The following is a 22388-nucleotide window of genomic DNA, read 5'->3' as shown; positions in this document are numbered from 1 at the left end:
CCCAGGACTGCGCCTCCGCCCATAATACGTGGCGCTCGCGGTTTGCGCCAGTTTGTCCCAGGCAGGAGACTTGAAAACGCCGCATGCGCGGGCCGCATTAACGCTTCGTTACATTCGGAAGACTGCGCTGGCCTGCAGCCTTCCCACCTCCGTAAACCCACACTAGCAGCATGCGCCGCTGAACTGGCCCCTTCCCCCTTCCTCCATGAATGACGTACCACAATCACGTTGACCTTCCGCGTCCGAAGGTTGACCTGGCAGCACGGGTTTCGCCTCAGCATGATCACATGTAGCATCGCTGTCGCATTGATCCAACCGTGCACACCCACCCGGACGCACGAAATTAATTGCTTGCCACCAAAACGCACCAGCAGTACGATCCAAAATCCTACGCCCGGTCCTCCCATGCACTTGCAAGCAAGGTACTGGTTGCGTGCCGTTGCGCCCTCAAGCCATTGCTCACTCAAGTTGCTTCGACTGGCACCATGCACACAGTCGTGAGCGAATACCACCCACGTGAAACACCCACCACCACCACCACCACCACCACCACCACCACCACCACCACCACCACCACCACCACCACCACCACCACCACCACCACCACCACCACCACCGCCACCACCACGCCTGCCGGCAGACCCCCTGGATTTGGTGGCACTGCCGCTTTCCCCCGCCAACCCCCCAGCGCAGGTATACACACTCACACGCGCGCACGCCACCACACTATGCCTAACAGCAAGGGATGGCAGATTATCACCTTCAGGCCCCTGCTTGTGCGCTCATCACAAGCATGTACACAAGTTCCATAACCCCGACGCATCGCCTGCACTGGCGGCAGACAGGATCGCATTGCCTCAACTTACAAGTTCCACGCGCGCCATTGGCGGAACCTAAGCCACTCATCTAACAATAACATGCATGCTCAGGATCTGGTGTACGCGTCCGAGGTGTGATCTAACTGCTTTTTGTTCTCTTGTCTCTCCTGCGTCCAAGTGAACTCCTGCTGACTGCTGAACCTGCTGGCACCTGCGGTGCACACGAGCGGATAACGGCTGCAAGAACGAATGGCGCAGTCGCGTATGACACACGCATTCGGGCCCGTCGTTCCCGGGGTGACACCCCGGTGCCCCCTGCCTACTCGGTGACCTTCGGCTTGCCGAAGCAAGCAAAGCAAGACATGAAGCCCCCGCGCTGCTGCGCCGGCTTCGCCGCGGCTGCTGCCTCCGGCTTCGCCGCCGGCGCGCTCCTCTCCATCTCCTGCGGAGCGGCTTCTGCCGCCGCAGGTGACATGCGCGGCGCAGCCACCGCCGCTGACCGCGCAGCGGGCGCCGCACCCGCCGCATCCGCCGCCGCTGCCTCTGCGGCAGCGGCTACTGGCGATGCTGCCTGCTTGGTGCTGCTGGCAGGAGTGCCTGGGCCAGCTTCCTCCTCCTTGATAGGGCCCGCCGCCGTCAGCAGCGACGGCGGGACGGAGGGCGCGGCCATGGCGGCGCTGGGGTTGGGCAGCGAGAAGGAAGAGCTGGCGGTGCCGGCGGCGGGCGGGCCGCCGACGTAGCTGGCGGAGGCGGTGCTGCCGCGGTCGAACTTTGCCGAGGTGGGCATGTGCGCCAGCGTCAGGTTGCTGAAGTCCAGCGTGTTGTCGCCGGTGACGAGCACCTGCGCCTCGCTGCCAGTGGCGGCACCGGCGGCGGCGGAGCCGGCGGCGGCCGTCAGGCCGACGGCCAGCGCGCGCACCCCCGCTGTCTTGACGCCCAGGCTGTCGCCATCTGGGGCCACGGCGTCGGCTGCGGCGGCCGGCGCCGGCGCTGCCGCCGCGGCGGCCGCCGTGGCGGCGGCGTTATCGTCCGCCGCGGCGGGCGAGCCGGCCTCCTCAATGGCACCGCTGCCGCTGGTCATGCGGCTGAGGCGGCTGTGGCCGAGGCTGCCGGAGCGCATGGAGCGAAGCGACGCCTGCCGCAGCATGCCCGGCGCGGAGCCGGACGGCGACAGCCCCGCCGCCACGGCCTCGACCGGCGTGGCGCCGGCGGCGCTGCCGGCACCGCCGGCCGTGCCGTCACCGCTCCGCCGCGGCGCCAGGACCTTCCAGGCAGGCACCAGCGGCTCCTCTTCCGGCTCCGGCGCAGAGGCGGCTGCAGGCGGCTGCTTGACGCCGGCGGTAGCAGCTGCGGCCGCGGCATCAGACCCGAGCTGGCCAAGGCTGCCGGTGCTGCCCACAGGCGCGCCGATGCGGGCGGCACCGGCGCTCGGCGCAGGCGGCGGTGCACGGCCGGAGGAGACGCGCTCAGGCATGTTGCCGCTGTGGCCGCTGGCGCTATCGGCCTGCTCGGCAGCCGCGGCGGCAGCGGCGCCGTTGGCGTTGCCGGCGCCCTCCTCCACGATGTCCTCCAGGCCCACGTCGCTGATCTGCAACAGGGAATTGGGCGGCACACACATTACAGCAACACATAACACGGAGTGGGAGGAAGCGTATCGACAGGTAACACGTGCTCGATTCTTTCAATGCCATCCAACCGTCCCACGCCAGTTCTGATTGATGTTCATGCCATGCAATCCTACCTGCGACGTCATGCGGCTGAGGCGACTGCTGCCCAGGCTGTTGCTGCGCATCGACTTGAGCGACCGCCGCGCGCTGCCCGGCGTCGACAGCTGCGAGGCCGGCGTGAGGCCACCCGCGGCGGCAGCGCCGCCCTGCGAGCTGCCGGCACCGCCTGCCGACCCAGCGTCGCCAGACGCCGCGGCCGGCCCCAGCACCTTCCAAGCCGGCTCCAACACCTCCTCATCGTCCTCGTCGCCCGTGCGCCGGCTCAGCTGCAACCCCGCGGGCTTAGCCACGCCGCTGCCAGACAGCCGAGCCGGCCGTGCCGGCGGCGGCCCTCCCAGCGTGTCGCGCGCGGCGGCGCTGATGACGCCGCCGGCTGCTGTGATGCTGCCCCCGGAGGCGGTCGTGTGCTGCGTGCCCAGCACATCACCACTAGCTTGGGTGGGGCCGCTGGCGCTGCCCACGCGCTCGCCGGGGTTGGTGGAGCCCTCCGCGTCCTCCTCCCTGATGTCACCCAGGTCCCAGGGCGAGGCCGCCGCAGCGCCGCCGGGCGCGCCGTCGCGCGCGCTGCTCATGCGGCTGAGGCGGCTGCTGCCGCTGGCGCTGGTGCGGCTGCGCAGGCTGCCGCGCGCCACCAGTGCCCGCACCAGGCCCGCCTCGCTGCCCGGCTCCTGTGACAACGCCGTGGGCACGTCCAGTGAGCCGGTGGTGGTGCCGCGAGTGAGGGGCGGGCGGAACGGGACGCCGCCTGCGGCGGCAGCGTCGGCAGCTGCTGCGCCACCGCCGGAGCTGCCGCTGCTGCTCCCGCTGCCGCTGCCCGCACCCATGCGGGCGGAGCCGCTGGCGCCCCCCATGCGGCCGTACAGCACACCCGGCGGCAGCGCGCCAGGGCCGATGGCCGCGGGGGCGCTGGAGCGGTCCGAGCCCCTGCCCCCGGCAGCAGCGCCGCCGCCACCCTCGCCGCCACTGCCACTGTTTGGCCCCGCGTTCGTCGGGTAAGCCGGGTTGGCGGCGGCGCTCACCGCGACGGCGGCGGCGGCCGCCGCCGCCGCCACGGCGCGCTGGTTGACCGAGTCCGCCGGCGAGATGTGGTCTGGTCCGGCGCCGCCGCCGGGGCTGCCGCCAACCAACTGCGAGTAGGACTCGTCTACGTAGTCCTCGTGCCGCACGCTGCTGTTGCGGCTGAGGCGGCTGCCGGTCATGCTGCCGCTGCGCATGGACTTGAGCGACGGCCGCGAGCCCAGCACGTGCTGCGCCGGCGGCCGTGCGCCGCCACTCTCCTGCGGCGACAGGCCCGCGCCGCCGCCGGCGGCGCCGCCGGCGGGGGAGGGCGCCGTGACTGCCGCCGCCGGCGACACCGGCGCCACTAGCTTCCACGCATGCACCACCGCATCGTCATTGGGCACAGGCGGCCGCCGCGCCGTCGGCGGCGGCGCGCCGGGGCCGCCGCCGGCGCCGCTGCCGGCGGACGGGCGCTCATCATCGTCCGCCAGCGCGGCGGCGGCGTTGACGGCGCCGCTGGGCGCGCCCGGGCCGGGCAGCTCCTCCTCAATGGTGGGCTCGTGGCCGCCGCTGCTGCGCACCGAGGGCGAGCCGGCGTCGAAGCTGACCTGCGTCTTGGGCTGCGACGACGCCACAGCCAGTCGGCTGGAGGCGTTGCCTGCCCTCGTCGCCGCCAGTGTGGGCCGGCCGCCAAAAGACATACGCATGGGCGCAGGCATGTTGCCGAGCGTTGGGGGAGGCAGCGCCGGCGGCGTGTCAGCGCTGCCTCTGTTGATGGCCGTGGGCGCCGCGCCCACGGCGTTCGGTCCGAGGCCAGAGGTGGAGGGCGCTGGCACGCGCGGGGGCAGCACCTTCCAAGCGTGGACGACGCCGCCGGCGCCGTCGCCGGCGGCGGGCGTGGCGGCGGCGGCCGCGGGCTGGTGCGGCGAGTGGTGGTGGTGGAGGCTGGCGGCGCCGGAGCTGGTGTGCATGTGCACGCCGGGGGGCAGGCGGGCCTCCTCGTCGTCGACAGAGGACAGGCCGTCCGTCTGCAGCACCCCGCCCTCCTCGCCAGTCGGGGCACCCTGTGAGGTATAGGTAGGTAGGTGTGTGTGAAAAAGAGCACAAGGAAAACATAGCGCAAGTGTATGCGATGCAGCAAAGCGAGTTTGTGTGGGGTGTGTGTGTATGTGTGTGTGTGCGCGCGCGTGTGTGTGTGTATGAGCAGGTGTTTGGAGTGAGACGACGCAGACGCAGATGCAAAGCAGTGAGAGCACCGTACTGCAAGAAAGCCGCCGTGACCGGACACTTTGCAGACACCACGAAGGTCCCATGCGCCCATATGTCCGCCTACCAGCCGCCTTTCCCCGCCTCTTGCAACCGCATGCCCCAGAGCCCCCACCTGCAGGTGCCCCACAGCTGCCTGCGCCTGCAGCTTCAGCTCCGCCAGCAGGTCCTCCGGGATGCCGCTGCTCATGCGGCTGAGGCGGCTGCTGCTGCGCATGCTGGCCAGCATGTTGGCGGCGGAGGGCGTGCCGGCGCCGGCGCTGCCGGTGCCGACGTCGCCGCTCTGCGAGACGTTGGCCACGGGCATGGCAACCGGGAGGACCTGCGAGGGGGTGGCATGGAGGGGTGGCATGGAGGGGTGGCATGGAGGGGCGGCATGGAGGGGTGCAGGAAAGTGTCAGCAAATGGAATCCATCGCAGGTGAATGACGGACGTCCAGCCTTTCACTTCAATCACACGGCGTTAGTCAGACACGGGGTGGCTCCATAGGGATGCAGGGAAGAGCCCTCAACAACCACTCCAGCCCCAGCCACCTTGCCCCCGGCCCCACCTGCCACGCCGGCCGCAGCGCATCCACGTTAGGGTCCCCACCGCAGCTGCTCCGCCGCGGCAGCGGCACGCTGCCAACGCTGTCTGACATGAGCCGCCGGCTGCTCACCCGAGCCGCCAGCATCGCCGCCGCCGCCGGCCCCGGCACGCTGCCGCTCTCGCTCACCGTGCCCAGGGCGGCGGCAGCGGCAGCCGCCGCCGCCGCGGCGGCGGCGCCGTCCATGGCTACGCTGGAGCGGCGGAAGCTGCTGCCTCCGGACACGCCGGCGACGCCGCGCGTCATGGAGGGGACGGGGCTGCGCAGCACCAGCGCTGGGCCGGGGACCAGGACCTGGCCGGCGGAGGGCGGTCCGCCGCCGCCGCCGGCACGCGGCGACGGCGCAAGCGCCGCCACCGCCGCCGACGCGAAGTTGCCCGCTGCCATTAGGCTGTTGCTGCCGCTGTTGTCTGAGCTGTCGTGGCTGGCGTTGGCTGCGAGCAGGGCGGCGGCGCCGGCGGAGATGCTGCCGGGCAGGGTGCGTGAACGCGTCCGGCCCGAGGCGGCCAAGCCCAGCGGCGCATTCAGGGTGCCATCAGAGTCCATGTTTAGGGGGCCAGTGCAAGTGGCGACGGCACCAGGCGCGCCGCCACCGGAGGCGTTCGCAAAGCTAAAGTCATCGGCGTCGGTTGCGGAGGCGCGGTGCAGGCGGCTGCTGCCGGTGCGGCCGCTGCGGAAACTGGGCTGCGAGCCCAGCGGCACGCCGCGCGCCGCCGCCACCGCCTCCGGCGTCACGTTGACCGCTGCCTCGCCGCTGGCGCTGTTGCCCAGCACCTTCCATGCTGGCGGCAGCGGCACGCCGTCGTCGTCGTCGCTGCCGTCGTCGCCGAGCGCCGCCCTGCGCGCCGCCGCGCCCATCGGCGCCGACTTGCCCACGCCCACGCCGGCACCGGCCTCGCCGACCACGCCTGACAGGCTGGTGGAGCGGGAGGTGGAGCGCTGCAGGCGGCTGCTGCCCGAGGACAACGGAATGTTGCGCAGCGAACGGCGGCTACCTAGCCGCCCCAGCAGCGGCGCCACGCCGCCGCTGGTAGACCCGGAGGTGGAGGCGCCGCCGGCGGCGCTTGCACCACTCGCTCCGGCCGCAGCCGTCGCGGCCTCGCCACTGTCCGTGACGGGCCGCAGCATCTTCCAAGCTGGGACTAGGTGCTCCTCGTCCTCGTCGTCGATGTCGTGAGGTCGCCGAACGGCGCCACCCATGGACGCGGCAGCCGGGCGTGATGCGCCCCCGCCGAACGCCGCGCCCGCAGCTGTCGCAGCTACTGCAGCCGCCGCAGCCGCCGCCCCGCCCAAGAACGGGCTCGAGTCAGATTGCTGCTGCTGCGCCGGCAGCGTAACTCCGTTTGAAGCTGCCGCTGCCGCCGGCGTTGCCGTGCCCTCCGTCGCTCCATGCGCCGCGCTGCCCAGTGCCGCTGTCGCGGCAGCCGCCGAAGCGGCCGCCACCGCAGCCGCGGGTGAGCCGCCGACGCTGTCATGCTGCTCCCCCTCCTCGTCACGGCGGCTGCTGACGCGGCTGAGGCGGCTGCTCATGCTCCGTATGCTGCGCATCGACGTGCGCGCGCCGAGCGCGGCCCGCCCCGCCGCTGCTGACGGCGACAGCTCGACCTCGACGCCGTCCGAGGCCCCGGTTGCCACCGGCGCCAGCACCTGCCACGCCTGCAGCAGCTGCTCCGGCTGCCCGTCCCCTGAGTGGGCCGCGGGCGCTGCAGCCGCGGCGGCAGGTGGCGTGGCCTTGGGCGGCGTGGTGGCCAGCGGCGGCTTGGAAGGCACTGGGCTGCCAACGCCGGCCTCCCCGGAGGCGCTGGTCTGCTGGTGCGACACGCGCGGGCTAGAAGCCGCGGCGGTGACCACGGCGCTGCCGCCACCAATGGTGCTGGTGGCGCTGCCGCCCCAGCTCCTTGGTGTCAGGGCGGCGCGGGGCGGCGGGCCGCCGGCGGCGCTGTTCATGCGCGAACCTATTTCATCGATGTTGAGGCTGAACGTGTCCGAGGGCATGGACTCCGGCGAGACGCGCGTCAGGCCTGGAAATAAGAGCAGCGCGGTTGCAGTGGTGTCAGCGAGCATGGTTGTACATGCGGACGTGTTGCATTGACGCAAGGGGCTGTCGTGCGCCGTTTGAGCAAGCCCTGCTTTGCGCAACCGATAGCCTGTGAGGGTTGCGCGCTCCCATCTCACCGTTGCCGACCGCGCTGCTAGACTCAATGGCGGCGCTGGCAGCCGCCATGGCCACCGGCGACGCAAACGCAGACCCGTGCGAAGCCTGCAGGGGAGTTGTCAAGCGCGGTGTCCACCTTTAGGGCCACGCGGATCGTCAAGGCATGTGGCAAGCAGCTGTTTCTGGCAGGAATCCAGCAAACCCAGAAAACGGAAGCCAACACGCCGCTGGCCAAACTCACCAAAGACGCATCCGAAGCCAAGCGCTCCGCGGCCGGAGAGCCCACGCCGCCCGCGCTGGCCGTGCGACCCATCAGTGGCGAGCCAACTGCGCTGCCGGTGCCGCCGCCTCCTGAGTGCACGGACGCCGCCGCGGCGTCCATCGCCGCAGGCCCCGAGCCCCCCTCTAGCCCCTCCGCCACCGGCCCAGCAGATGACGACGAGGAAAGCAGGCGCGCGCGCTTGCGCGCAGCCGTTGCTTCCAAGCCGCCATCTGCGGCAGGCACCGGCGCCTCGGCAAGCCCGTCTTCGTGGTGCTGCGATGCCGTTGCCGCGAGCGCGGCGGCGGCCGCGGTAGCCGCTGCGGCAGCCGCCACAGCGGCGCCCGCAAACGGCGAGGCCTTGTGCGGCAGTTCAGCCGGCACTGCACCGTCGCCGTCGCTTTCGCGGTCCTCGCCTGCCCCGGTTGACGCGGCTCCCAGCGCCACGGCGCCAGTGGCAGCGGCAGCAGCACCGGGCACGACATCACCCATCACAACGTCCCCTGCTGCGTGCGGTTGCACCTCCATCGCGCCGACCTGCGCCGGTGCCGAAGCTTGCTCGGCCGAGCTTCCCGCAACCGGAGCTGCAGTGTGCACGGCCGGAGCAACCGAGGCAGCATCGGGCATCTCAAGATCCTCCTGTACCTCTGCTGCTGCTGCTGCTGGCGCCGCCTCCGCTGCCTGTGGCTCGGCGTCCGGACGCGCTGCAACGACCGCCCCGTCCACAGTCGCCTCCACCACATCGGCAACCTGCAGCTCCACCTCATCGGCAACCTGCAGCTCCACCTCCTCCGCAGCAACCGCAGCAACTCCGGGCGCTGCACCGGACGGGCTCGCCGCCGCCAGCTCCTCATCGCCCTCTTCCACAGAGGCATATGCTGCGGCGCGCGCGCCGCTGGGGCGGGCGCCGTTGCCCGACTCGCTTCCGCCACGGGCGCCAAAGCTCGAGCCGCCAGCGGCGCTGCTGCCTCCCAGCTGCCTGCTGATCATGGCAGCTTCAAACGCCACCGCAGCATCAAAGCCCGACGACGAGGCAGTGCTGCTCTGGTGCTGCAGCGGCCGCACGCCACCGCCGCCCGCAGCTGCGCCTTCCGCATCAGCCGTAGAGCTAGCGACGGCGGCGGTGGCTGCAACAGCCACGGCTGCTGCTGCGGCTGCCTCCGGAGCTGCAAACGCCAGCTCGTCGGCCGGCCGGGATCCGGCGGTGGGTGTGGTCGCTGCGCTCCCGCTCCCGACCACTACGGCAGCGGCTGCCTCCGCCTCCGCCGCTAGCAGCTGCTCCTCCGCCTCCTCGCCGCCTTCGGCCTCCGCCTCCGCACCCTTGTGGGCAGCCCCGTCGTGGCAGGGCGTGGCATGCGCTAGTCGGGGAAGGGGTTGCGGCAGCTGGCTGTGCGCCTGCGTAGCTCCTGCTGTTGCTGCTAGGGCTGTCCGGCCGACGTGCTGTGGCGTGTTGGGGTCCGAATCCATGTCGCTGAATACATCCAGTGCGTGAGCGCCCGGCCCATGGCGAGGCTGTGACAACGCCCGGTCCAGCGCCGATGGAGACGCCGCCGCTACTGCTGCCGCGGCGGCGGCCGCCACCGCCGCGGCGGCGGCCTCATCCTGCTGCTCCTGCAGGTGCGCCTGCACCTGCTGGGCTTGCTGCTGCCGCTGCTGCTCGAGCTCCACCTCCTGCTGCTGTTGCTGCGCCTGCTCCAGCTCCATCTCTTTCGCGTCGCCGCCGCCATCTGACGTCAGCATGGCGAAGCCGCTGGCCTCGCGCTTCACGCTGCGCCACATCTCCTCGCTGGACAGCTGCGGAGCGCCACGGCTGCCGTTGCCGGCACCGCAACTTGCACCGCCCGTCGCGGCCACCGCGGCCGCGGCTTCCGCAGCGATACCCGCCATTGCTGCATCATCCAGGCCGTCGGAGGCATTGCTGATGCCGCCGGCGCTCACCTTGGGCGCGCCAGGCGACATGGCCTGCGCTGTGGGCCCGCCCATAGCAGTTGCTGCTGCTGCTGCCGCCGCCGCCGCTACTGGCGCGGCCGCGTCGTGCAGCATCATGTTCATCTCAGTGTCCATGTCCAAGTCATCCGCGTCATCAAGCAGGCTGGCGCCGGCGCCGGCGCCCGCCGCCATCGCCGCCGCCAGCGGCTGCAGCAGCTCGTCACTGCTCTGGCGTGGCAGCGCACCACCACCACCGCCGCCCGCCGCCGCTGAGCCGCTAGGGCTGGGCGCCGTGACGTCTTTGGTTGCTGCCAGCCAGCTGTTGAGCGCGGGGTCGTTCTCCAGGTACGACTCAAGCGACTCACCCGCGAGGTCGTCCTCCGCCCCCGCGCCCGCCGCATCCTGGCCCAAACTAGTCGGCAGCGTCAATGAGAGCGCCGAGCCCTCGCACTGCAGCAGCTCCGCCGCTTTGACCGCCGCGACACCGGAATGCTTTGGTGCGGCCGCCGGCCGCCGGCCAAACAGACCGGGCTTGGCTGCGGGGCCTGAGGCTGACACGCCGGAGGCACTGGGGCCCTGGCCGGCACCCTGTGCCACTGGGTGCGCGGCCGCGTGCAACGCGGCTGCCTGCGCGGGCGCATGGCTGCTCACGGTTGCCGACCGCGCAGGGGCCTTGCCGCCGGCCTGCTGTGCTGCCGCCGCTGCTGCTCCTACCCCAGCTATTGCAGCGGCAGTGCTGGGCGACCGGCCCAACCGGCCAGGCCCGCCCGCACTCCCCGTCGCCGCGGCGGGCGCTTTGAGCGCTGGCGTGCTGGCACCTGCGGCCTCATGCCCGCGCTTGCGCGCGTTGACAGCCGCCACCGGAGTGGCACCGGCCGGAGTCCGGCTGATGCCACTGCCGGCACCGATGCTGCCGGCGGGGCTGTTCATAGAGCCCATGGATCCCGAGGCGCGCCCAGGTCCGCCGCTGGCGCGGCCGAAGGCGGTGGCGGCACCTATGGCGGTGACCGCTGACGCCAGCTTCTGGCGCACCGTCCGCGCGCCGCCAGCCGGTGTGGAGGCAGAACCCGGCACGGCAGCGTGGTGGGAGGCAGAGCCGGGCGTGCGCGCAGCCGTGCCGGTGGTGGCCTGGGTTGTGAGCGCGCTGCCAGCGCCGCCGGCGCTTCTGCGCGAACCCGGCGTAGCAGCTGTGCCCGAAGCGAGGCCGCGCCCCGCAGCCGCAGCTGTCGGCGTGCTTGCGGGTCCTGAGCCCGCTGGTTTCCCGATGCGACTGGAGCCGGTGCGGTGCGAGCTTGACAGGGGCGTCTTTGCGGCAGCGGTCGCCGCAGATTGTGGCGTGGCCGCCGCTGCTGGGTTAGAGGCCCCGCCGTGCGCAGCGCTCGCCGGTGTTCGTCCCTGAGCTGCCCCTGAGCTTGCTGGTGTGAACGACCTCGGTAACGGCGCCGGTGTGGACACTGCTGAGGCGAGGGCGGCGTCTCCTCGTGCCAGGAACTCGTCAAGGCCCTCCTCGGCCAGCAGCGACGTTGCCGTGTCGCCGGGCTGTTCCGGAAGCAGGCCGGCGAGGCCGGAGTCTGGGCTGCCCTGCACGTCTGAGGCTGCTGGCCTGCTCGCGGGCGGCTGTGGTGTATGGTCAGCGGCGTCGCGAAAGGACTCGACAGCATTCTCTGCCTGAGGGCTGAGGATATACTGCAGCTGCGAGTCATTGGCGACGATGTCTTCGAGAGAATCATTCAGATCAGCCACCGGCACGTCCAGTTGGAGCTTGTCCTGCGAACGGACGGAACACCAAGGCGTCTCCATTACGGTGGGCAGTTCGCTTTCAGCCCCCGGTTAACCACCCCTATCCCATGACCCCGCTGCATGATGATGCTATAGTGCAATAGTCCTTTTTGCCCTTGGCAACGGCCGGGGTGCAACTGCCGCGGCGCTTGCGCGCGTGCCGGTGCCGAAAGGCGAAATTGCGCTCACCTGGACGCTGGGCAGCGACAACTGTCGGCCGTCCTCGTACGTGGGATTGTCAATGGTAGTGCTTTCGTGCTGCAGGGCGGGCAAAAGCAGAAACAGCGCGCGGTTTAGGTGGACCGAAACTCGCGCAATAACCTTCAATAAGCAGCAAGCAGGGCAAGCGCGCCGGTCTGAAGCAAAACATGTCGCTGAGCAAACCGTCATGGCCCGCACCAGCAGGCCTTGCTTCAAGTCCGCGAGTTCTGCTAGCAAGTTTTGTAGGGCAAGCGCCTCTCCACCCGGCTCTGCAATCCGCTCCTCCATATTTGCACCTCCTTCTCAGTCCATGCACAAGAACATTAGCTGCTGCCGGCACAGCGCACAGAGTTTCTGCAAAGGCTTTTCAAGCTCGACAGCCTTGAGGTCGCTGGTAACTGCATCTAACAAATCCTATACTAGGGCATACATACTCCAGCAGTAATCGATGCGCTGGGGTTAAAGCGGAGTGCACGCAGAGTCCAACGGAATGGGCTCCGATTTACTGCCAAAGTCTACGCTTTTAGCTGCCGTTAATATACCACCAGTATCTCAAGTGGCCGAAGTAGCCTGCCATAGTTTCCAGCGCGGCACAATATCTAACCAAGCTTAATAACCGGTCGCGCGTGCTTGATAAATGTAAAAGCAAACTCGCACTTACCATTTGTATAAATCATACGGTTATAGCAGTGAGAGCCTTGCCACTCGGCGAAAGACAGAAATGCCACTGATACTCCAGCTGTTCGTGGCGTCAGCGCTGCCCGTCGTAAAAATTCTGCTGATATGCGGCGTCGGAGCTTTCTGCGCACGACGGGTGCGGCAGGGGAGCAGCGGGGGTGACAAGGAAGCAACGTGGCTAGCTGGGGGGAGCCAGCCAGGTCGGCGGGTGACTCACAACCGCACGCCAGGGGTTTCGCCGCGGCGCGCACAGATGCTTGTGCTTGGGGGGTTCTTAGAGTTGCGGAAAGCTTCTACTTCCAAGCCTGGGCATGGATGTGGAGAGGGGCGAGCCTTGGCACATCGTTGCCGCGTGTCGACTTGCCCGCATGGCGGCCCGCCGCTTGGAGCTAAATTTGCAAGCCCCTTCATGGAGCTTGTCCAGCATCATATCCCTGCACGCCTTCTTACTTCAACAGGGCCTGCTGACTCCAGAGGGGAGGCGCGTGCTCGGCGCGCTCTCATTCCTGGTGTTCAACCCCTCCCTCATCTTCGTGAAGCTGGCCAGCACGTTGACGCCTGCGCGCTTGCTGCACTGGTGGCCGCTCGTGATTAATACGGGAATCAGGCAAGCTGCTGGGGTTGGTATTGGCGCTTGGGCGGGGCTGATAGCCGCTGATTTGGGCAGCTGCGGCCGCCGCTAGGCAGCTTGCGCGCGGGTGTGGGTCAGGCATACCGCTCAAGCCGAACTCACACTCGATTCCAGGCGGCTTCACGTCACAGCGTGCTGCCGCGCCTTGAGCAGCTTAGGTGCGCCCCACCCATGAAGCTCATCAAGCTTTACTGTCTGTTACATAAAACTCCACCCTCCCGCCCCAATGGCTCCGTTCCCCATGAATGGCTACCCCCGGGGTTGGGCGACATTCCTCAACAATTGGGCCTCGGGCATATACGGTAAACCCGACCCCGCCTTCGGTGCCCCCCCTCCCTCCCCCGCAGCACGGCCGTGGGGCTGGGCCTCGGCTTCCTGGGCGTGAAGCTGATACGGCCGGTGCACCACCTGCGGCCCCACACCGTCGTGGCTATTGCTCTGGGTGCGTCCAGTCCAGTGCGCTAGCGGCTGATCGCACGTCGCAGCTGTGTGGGGTGTGTGCCTCTTCCAGGACGCGCCCGAGGGCGGGACCTGCATGCGCGTGTACGGCTGTACACCCCCGCCTGTCGCTGACCGCCTGCATCGTCAGTCAATGACCAGCGACATTAGAAGAAGGGACAGTCCGACCAAACAAGGGTTCCCCGCACCCATGTGCTTGCTGCACTGACGCTTCCGTGTGTCGGCGCCGTCCCGTGGGCCGCCCTGCAGGCAACCTGGGCAACCTGCCGCTGGTGATTGTGGCCACCCTGGCCACCTCCTCGGCGGCGGTGCTGCACGGCATTCCGGCGGACCGGGCAGAGGACCTGGCGGTCAGGTGCGGAGTTTCCCGGAGGGGCAGGGGATGATGGTCTCTTTGAAGATTGGATGTACGGAGCCCCAGAACCTAATTCAGCCATGGATAGGCTGCAGCACTCGGGGTGAGTTGCGCAGTTGGAGGTCAGCAGCAAGCGACAGGTGCTGGTTGCGGGGGCTGGTCGTGAGTTGTCGCAGCGGCGTGGCAGCGACAACGCTAAGCTCCGTCTGGGCTTCAGGACATGCTTCTCACCACTACATGTGCTGCCGTACGGTGTTCCTGTAATGCGCTCACGTGTCCCTCCCGTGGCCTTTTCATCACGCCGCAGCTATGTGGTGGTGGGGCTGCTTATACCCTGCATCGTCCACGCCACGATAGGTACGTCCGCAGACAGTCCACGCTAGCAAATTTCAGGACAACCCCCGCGCATGCTGTACCGGCGCTGGCACCAAAGCGCAGACACATGTCGTTTTTGCGCCTACCCAGCCAACGCTGTCGTCTGCACGGACCGCAGGCTTCAGCATGCTGCGGAAGCACCACGAGGCAGAGCTGCCGATGCCGGCACCCGACGGCGATGACCCACAGCAATCCCTCGACAAACCTGGAGCCGGCGACGAAAGCGGAAGCCACACGCCGCCGCCGGTAACACCACGGAGTTTCCGGGCTGCGGTCGCGGCAGCGACGGGTGCCGGCTCGGCCCTGCTGCGTGGTCAGGGGGACGCGGAAGACAAGCAGGCGCTCCTGGGGCCCCGCGGCGAGCCGCCGGCATCGGCGGAGTCGCTGGGCGTCAACGGGGAGCGGGCGGCGGAAGAGCGGGTGGCGCTGCTGTCAGCGGCTGCAGGCGGCGGTAGCAGCGGCGCAAGGGCGGGCGGCTGGGGCGGGGGCCTGTCGCGGGAGGACGCGACGGCTGCAGCCTCGCCGTCTGGCGCGGGTGCGGCGCGACAGCATCACTATGATGGCCACGTGGCGCGCGGCGCGAGCGACGTGGGTGCCGGGCGTGGCGGCTGCGGGGGCCTCGGAGGCGGCGGAGATGATGGCGGCGGGGGCCACCCGCCGCCGCGGGTGCGGTCAGTGCGGTGGGAGGATGAACAGCAGCTGTCACAGCAGCGGGCGCAGGGCCTTGCATGGGACTCTGACGACACGCGAATGGGGCTCCAGCTCAGTCGCCGCCCGGGCGGCAGTGGTGGTGGGCCGCCGTCTCCCGCGGTGGGCTCCTCGTCAATTGCCCTGGCCAGCACTTCTAGCTGTCAAGCCCTGGACACAGCTGCCAAGGGCCTGACGGGCGGCACAGGAGGCGTGGACGAGAGGGTTAGGGCATGTGAGTTGGGGGACGTCCCTACCGGCTGCAGCACGCCTGCGCGTGTCAGCTATGGCGGGCACGGCGCGAGCGGCACCGAGAACGGGATCTTCGGTCGCGGCAGCTGGGAGGAGCATGCAGCTTCTGCCAGCGGCGAAGGCGGCCAGCGCTGCAGCAGTAGCAGTGGGCTGCTCACCACTGACCCGCCCACCGCAAGCAGCACCGGCACGGCGCACGCGGGCGGCAGCAGCAGCAACCCGGCGGCGCCGCCGCTGGGCAAGCTGATACTGCAGCCACGGCTGCTACAGCCTGGCCTGCCGCGCGCCAGTGTGGACGGGCGCCGCTCGTACGGCTGTGCCCTGGACTGCCTGGGGCAGGACCACGTGGATCCACTGGCACGGCGGGGGGACCGGAACACCACCGCCACCAGCAGCAGCAGCAGCAGCAGCAATGCCGCCGGCAGTGGCGGCGCAGCGAGGAGCAGCAGGGGCAACGGCGGCGGCAATGGCGCCAACGGCTGGGCTGCAGTTGAGCAGGGGCGCGGCGACGGCGGGACGAGTGGTGGCGGGGAAGCGGCGGATGGGCACACGGCTGTTGAGCTGCCGCCGCTGGAGGGCGCACGGCTGGCTTCCTCTCGGTCCCGCGGCGGCGTCCAACTGCTCACGTGAGTGCCGGTTGGCTGGTGCGGGTGCCACACGGACCGTCATCCTAGCAGCGCCAGCGCTATTCCATATGCTCACACGTCGTTGCACGTGTCCTTTCCGGTCCCACCCTGGCCCGGACACGATGTGGTGTTCCACCGCAGGTCGGCCTCAGGGCGGCGCACGCTGGCACGGCTGGCGCACTCGGGGTCGGGGCGGCTGCTGCTGCAGTGGCACTCCAAGCTTGACTACAAGGCTCTAGCCAAGCAGGTGCGTTACGTACACAAAAGCAGGGAGAGGGCTCGCAGACATACGCGTGCGGTGGGCTGTTGCGGGGAGAGGCTGGACCGGGGTGGGGGGGTAATTAGACGTGGCGGCAGGGCTGCATGGCCTTGCTTGGGCTGCGGCAGGATTATGACAAGCAGGGCCACCACGAAAGCTCAGCCGCCGTGTCATACCTGAGCCACCCGACCACCACCACAGCTTGCACACCCATCTCCTGTCCTCGCGCCCCCGCCTCCCCTGGGACCTATCGGGACCTGTTGGTTGGGCTTGGGCATGTAACCCCGGTCTGCCCCACCCAACCTCTTGCCCCGCCTGCCTCTCCTGTCCCGCCTGCCCCGCCTGCCCCGCCTGCCTCTCCTGTCCCTCCTGTCCCACCCAACCTCTTGCCCCGCCTGCCCCGCCTGCCTCGCCTGTCCCTCCTGTCCCACCCAACCTCTTGCCCCGCCTGCCCCGCCTGCCTCGCCTGTCCCGCCTGCCTGTCCTGCCCCTCCAGGTGTTGCGCGAGGCCACCTCTCCGCCGTTGCTGGCCATCCTGCTGTCCGTGCCTGTGGGCTGCATCCGGCCGCTGCAGGCCGTGTTCTTCGGCGGGCCCGGCGCGCCGCTAGCCCTGGTCACCGACTGCCTGGCAAGTTGGTAGGGCAGGGTACACTGGGTGCTTGGCTGGGCGCGGGGCACTGGTGCCGCTGCGAGGCGTCACCCGGTTGCGAGATGAGTGCGGGTAGCAACAGGTGTAACGTGTGCATTTGCACAGCAGAGTGTGAGGGGGCACGCTTGGCTGCATTGTGTGCGTGTGTCGAAGGGAAACAGAACGTGTGTGCCTTCGTGTGTCATTCGACATGCGGCGATGTGAGCATGTGCTTCTCCGCACTGCCCGCAGGCCATGCTGGGTGACTGCACCATCCCCGCCATCCTGCTCATCCTCGGCGCCACCCTAGCGAACGGTGGGAAGGGCAGGCCCGCGCGCCTGGGGTGCTTGCAGCGATCAGCACGCGCTTCCGCCACCACGATCTAGCCACATACCGACCTCCACCAACAGCGCATGCCCGCACTTCTCACACACGCGCCACTCGCAACGACCCTTGCCCACAGGCCCCGGCGCTGCGCGTGTGCCGCTGCGCGTGACGACGCTGGTGACGGTCACTCGGTTGGCGGTGCTGCCGCTGCTGGGCATGGGGCTGGTGATGGGCGCGTACGCGGCGCGGATGTACGAGGCACCAGATCCCATCTATCTCGTAAGAGCATGGTGCTGGGGCTCAACGGGCGGGTGGGTGGTGTAGTGCCCGGACGGGTGCTGCTGGTGGCGAGAGGAGCCGCCGTGCAAGGGAACTCCTTGGTTGCCCAGGTTTGGGATGTCAGTGACCTGCACACGGCCTGTGTCACCGCGTTGCCGCGCTCCTCACACAATGCCCGCCCGTGTCCCGCATGTCGGCTCACGCCCCCAGCTGGTGCTGCTGATTCAGAACTGCGCGCCGACAGCCATCATGGTGAGTGGGCGCAACGATTCTGCCAGAACATGCTGTTGTGCATTGTGGATTTGTGACATGGGTATGTCACGCGTGTCGGGCGAGGCACATGCGGCACGCGCGGCTTTGCGGGGCGCGTGCCAATTCAGCTACCCATCGCCTTGCCGCCCCGCCCTCGCGGTCTGCGTCTTGGGTCCTGGATGACTCGGTACTATTGACGACGCCACGCCACGCGTCTGCCCCGCTGCCCCGTGCGCTAACCCCCTCCCGTCCCCAGGTCCACACCATGGCCTCGGTGCACGGCAACTGCGCGGAGGAGATGTCCACCATCCTGTTCTACGGCTACATGGTCGGCATTGTGGCAATACCCTTCTGGCTGACGCTGTTCCTGTTCACTGTGAAGCAGACGTTCCGAGAGGAAAACGCCGTCGAGTATTGAGTGGCCAGGCCAGATTCTGGGGATTTTCCTGGGTGGCTTCGAACCCCCCCCCCTACGCCTGCTGTCTACTTCTCTACACTTCTCTGCACCATCTATGCAACCCCCCTGAATCGCTGCCCTCTCGGCGATGGATCGAGAGATGAAGTGGTTGCTTTGTACGGTACCGAGGACGTCCAGGAAGGAGGGCGCGGACGCTGGTCTCGCAGAATGCAGTGCTGTTGCCACGAGCCCACACGACAAGAGCCAAGGGAGTGAACGTCGTGCCACTGTGTACGATACATACGGTAGCGTTTCAGATGCATTGCGATAGAATATATTAAAGTTTGGCTGCTAGGTTTGCCACTGCCCGGTGCGCCCCGAACTGTGTACGATGTGCGTGTGTGAGGGTCGACCTACAAACCCCGTGCCGTGCCTGTGCTTAAACCACTGTGGGGTTACCGGTACTTTGTTTGTGGCTCGGAACCCAAGGGAAGGCCCGCGGGCGCAATGACCCATCTGGCGTGCTATGCCGGGACGTGTGCTGGTGTGGGGGGCATGGCATGGTCTTTGATGCAATGGCGTACGCGACGAGGGCATGTTATGGTATTGATGTTTCTTTTGGTAAGGAGCATGCGGGGCCAGGAGTCAGTCGAGCGCGCTTCAAGGCTTCCATAATGCTGAGGAATGCCAGCGTGGGCTGAGTGAATGCATGGTTGCTATGAAGGCATAACCTTGGGCATAACCCGCGGGAGTCCGCGAAGGCCTTGGTATCAGTGTGAGGATGTGTGGTTGTAAACAAATGTGGTTGGTTAATGTCCCTTCGCACAAGACAGAGGATGTTCAGAGTTGCATACCGTTGACGTAAAGTGCTGCACCTGCATATACATAATCACTGCTGAAGAGTCAGGCGTGGGGCAATGTGGGAGTGTGTGCTTGCCGGTAGAGACAGGGCTGAGTGCTGCCCCCCTTCAGGACATGCGGTACGTTATTCCAGGGAGATGCATGAGCGACTGCAGTCTTGGCTGCGCTGCTGCATACCGGCACTACGTATTGGGGGTCACTGTACGGTAAGGCCCATGCGCAATTGACACATCACGGTACGGCGGTGCTGGAGTGTATGGCGCGCATTGGCGAAGCCAGTTGAGCAACATGGAAGGTGGGCCTGACGCGACAGGCTGGGTGGCAGGCTGGGTGACACTCAACTACGCTGTATGCAATGGAGCCGGCGGGTAGGCTCAGCCCTGAGGGAGGTGGCGGGAAGGCCCCGGCAAGGGGCATCCGACAAGGCCAGAGGCGGGGCCCGCGGAGGTGCTGACACAGCGTGAGAGTAAGGGTGCGTGAGAGCGTCACATGATGTGGTGATGTCTATCCCCACGCCCGCACCATCCTGTTCCACCCGCCCGCACTCCTGCGCATCACTCCATCGTGAGCCACGTGCCTTTGCCGTGCCAACCAAAGTCGCTCCAACAGGTAGGCCTCGGCATTGCCCTCGTGGTACCCACCTTGATTTACTGCACGCGCACGAACACAATGGAAGCCAAGTCTGCATATATAACTTCCCCACGGCTGCTCCCGGCATGCCCACGACCGCGACATCAATAATACATTTTCAGCAATCTCCACACACTCATGCATTTACCACAACAAACACACACACACTAAGTCCACATTTTGCCACAGCACGTAGCACACGGGTGTGCCCCGTGCCTAAAACCGAAGTGCCAAGAGCGACACGAGCACCGACAGAAGCAGCACCCGGAGTGACATGGCAGCGGCAGCGGCGCTGCCTCCGCCGGGTGATTGGACGGGAGACGGAACAATGGTGTCGGAAGGCGTGAGCGTCAGCCAGCTGGTTGCCTGTGTGCGTATCAATGGGGGTGGGGTGGGTATGGAGGTGCTGAGTGGAACTGATAGACTCGGGAACAACAAGCAGCCATTCTAGCAGCATGAGCAGGGGAAGATGGTTGTAGTGCTGTGCGTGCTCACCAGGGTTGTGTTGAGCTGCACGGTGGAGGAGTTAGTGCAGGCAGTCTCAGATGTTATGGCGGCGCAGGAGGTGTAGGCCGAGGCGTAGGCAGCGCCCCTGCAAAAATGGAGACGAATGCCAGATGTCAAAGCCAGATGGCGGCCGAGAGCGCATGCAGACCAGCCATCTCATCGCGCAAAGGTCTCGCACCAGCCGTACTCTGCACCACCCGCTGCACAGCCGTGCACCTACATCCCAATCCCGGCTCTGTTACGCAGTGGGGCTCTCCAGCCTTGCTTACCAGGGGTCGTTCGTCGTGTCAATGGTCCCCATCGTGATGTAGGCGTGCACAGACAGGTCACACTTGCCGGCGGTCTCGGTGTTGTTGGACGCCGGGTCGGCAGCCCAGTAGCAGGTGGTGGCGGCGGCGCAGGCGGTGCGGGTTGTGGCGGCGGCGCAGGCCTTGGCGGCGGCGGCCACCTTGGTTGCGGGGCTGCAGCTGCCGATGAGGTCGGGCACAAACAGGGGCGCCAACAGCCGCATAAGGCCTCCGTCCTGTCGTGGGAGGCGAGGGCGGATTGCACGTGTAGCGATTAATCAAGTCAAATGCGACTGTAAGACTTGAGTGCGCGAGGGTGGGCCGCAGTTGCCCGTGCATCTGTCGCGGGCTTACCGTGGTGGTGGAGCTGATGGCGTTGGCGGTGGACAGGCTCTTGACCAGCGTCGTGTTGGTCAGCCACTTGGCCTTGCAGCTGTCCGTACCCGCCTCGCCTACAGAGGTGCAAGGAACCGTGTCCACGATGCTTACAGCAACGCAATGATTCAAATGCAAGCACATACTTGGCGTACCAGTACACAGCAAGAAGGTAAGAGTATACGGTATGCTGCACGCGCACGAGTACACTGTCCCGTCGCACCCAGCCTGTCACCCACCGTCTCACGAAAATTTCTGCATGCCTGCCTGGCCCTGACAGGTGCCAACAAAACAATATTACGTGGCCGATTGTCAGTGTTCACCGCATGGCATGACACTCCTAGTTGTTGTTTTTTGCGCAACAGTTCAACTAGGCCCAGGTCTCCCCCAACTTTCATTTGCCGACTTCCGGGCGGGTATCCCATTGCCAGTGCGACATGAAGGGCAATGTGGGAGTTTACAGGTCCAAACGGACGCTTGCGGTGTGGGGAAGTGGGTGGCGTGTGAGGATTGGGGTTTTGTTTCTCCAGTGCCTGGCTGCGTCGTGCGACTCCAACAACCGTGAGCAGTCAGCCTAACTCAAACCGTGCCCCACCACCCAGGCAGCGACGACCCAGACTCAGAAGCAGTACGAGCCGCCATGAGCCATGAGCCAGCGGGTTCGTTGCCCGCCCCGCACTCGGACGTACGCTTCATGCGCCTCACCCGTGTAAGTCGCGCCCAATGCCAGCGCCAGGTGCGTGGCCGACTCCTCCAGAGCTTGGTCATCGAGGCTGGACGCCGTGAGGAAGCCGCCCACACTGCCCGAGTCACCGGCAATGCAGTCGCCCGCGCACGAGGTTGCGGGCAGCGTGGCGCAGGTGACGGCAGTGTCGATCAAGCTGCCGCTGCAGTACAGCTTGCCGCGGGCGTTCTACATTGTGGTGCGGAGAGAGGGCGGGGCAGGGCAGGGCAGGTCGTCCTCAGGCCTCGGGCATGTGAAGCGGCATGGCGGCGGTGCGGTGTGGGGAAACGCCGGTCAAGGGTCTCTGCTGCCGGCTTACCGTTGTGGTGGCCGCGTAGGCCAGCAAGCATTTGCTGCTGCTGCTGAGCCACACGCACGAGGCCGAGGCCTTGCACGCAGACTCAATCGACAGGGAGTCGCAAGCGTAGTTCCGCGCGGCCGTGTTGGCGAGGAGTCTGTCATGACCGCGGCAGGGGGCGGGGAGAACGGTAATACAAAGTGTCCTTGCTGTGACACAGTGGGAACCATAGCAAACTGCAAACACCCTAGATGCTGCTGGAACTGATGGGGCTTGTGCCCAGCGTGTGCTGGTGTGCGGGCATGCTGGTGTGCTGGTACTGACACGGCGTATGCAAGTTTGCCCGTCGACTCCCGGCAACTGTTTACCACGTAGCAGACTCACTTGCTTGTGTCCGTCGTGGGATTGCCACTGAGAGACAGTGCAAAATTGTCATTTACGTAGCAGGAGCCTTGAATCCAAGTGCACTTGCTCTGCGAGCTGACCGCCTGGGCCAATGTCCGTCCGCTGTTTAGGAGCGGGGAGTCATCGACTGCAGCTGCAACGTCTAACGCTATCGTTAGCACAGCGAGGAAGAGCCAGGGCGCCCACGCGCGCGCTAGACTGGACGACGCCATGCCTTTGCTTTGAAGGCTGGCAGCAGCTCTCTGTCTGTGTGCGCCCAAAAGCAACGCAAGTTTGACTATTCACTGCTTATTGTTGTGTTCTTGCTATGAGGACATTCAAGAGCGCAAAACTGGGCGGTATGACGCCTTCTCATTCTTTGCATGGAACACGCTTA

General features: G+C 67.3%; 3 protein-coding genes across 3 annotated transcripts; 1 reads left to right on the top strand and 2 right to left on the bottom strand.

The window, feature by feature from the left end:
* Positions 1-96: 96 nt before the first annotated feature.
* CHLRE_16g680150v5 (uncharacterized protein) lies at positions 97-12124 on the bottom strand. The gene is made up of 8 exons (XM_043071400.1): positions 11918-12124; positions 11708-11776; positions 7793-11506; positions 7572-7656; positions 5361-7417; positions 4926-5132; positions 2560-4608; positions 97-2406 (listed from the first exon to the last, which is right to left on the bottom strand). Exons 1-8 carry the CDS (start codon positions 12005-12007, stop codon positions 1138-1140), a joined length of 9540 nt encoding a protein of 3179 aa, XP_042916028.1. The 5' UTR covers positions 12008-12124; the 3' UTR covers positions 97-1137.
* A 140-nt stretch (positions 12125-12264) lies between these two features.
* Positions 12265-19220, top strand: CHLRE_16g680200v5 (uncharacterized protein). Its single transcript, XM_043071401.1, has 12 exons — positions 12265-12533; positions 12856-13004; positions 13376-13470; positions 13737-13842; positions 14150-14199; positions 14336-15782; positions 15924-16029; positions 16538-16669; positions 16922-16985; positions 17134-17276; positions 17487-17528; positions 17785-19220. Exons 1-12 carry the CDS (start codon positions 12441-12443, stop codon positions 17944-17946), a joined length of 2589 nt encoding a protein of 862 aa, XP_042916027.1. The 5' UTR covers positions 12265-12440; the 3' UTR covers positions 17947-19220.
* Positions 19221-19222: 2 nt separating this feature from the next.
* CHLRE_16g680250v5 (uncharacterized protein) lies at positions 19223-22304 on the bottom strand. The gene is made up of 7 exons (XM_043071403.1): positions 21992-22304; positions 21629-21764; positions 21291-21498; positions 20565-20662; positions 20193-20446; positions 19912-20008; positions 19223-19782 (listed from the first exon to the last, which is right to left on the bottom strand). Exons 1-7 carry the CDS (start codon positions 22222-22224, stop codon positions 19633-19635), a joined length of 1176 nt encoding a protein of 391 aa, XP_042916026.1. The 5' UTR covers positions 22225-22304; the 3' UTR covers positions 19223-19632.
* Between the last annotated feature and the right edge of the window lie 84 nt (positions 22305-22388).

The sequence above is a fragment of the Chlamydomonas reinhardtii genome, chromosome 16, assembly GCF_000002595.2.
Source record: "Chlamydomonas reinhardtii strain CC-503 cw92 mt+ chromosome 16, whole genome shotgun sequence".
Taxonomy (NCBI): domain Eukaryota; kingdom Viridiplantae; phylum Chlorophyta; class Chlorophyceae; order Chlamydomonadales; family Chlamydomonadaceae; genus Chlamydomonas; species Chlamydomonas reinhardtii.
The sequence above is the reverse complement of the archived record's forward strand: the minus strand, read 5'-3'. Positions and strand labels throughout refer to the sequence as shown.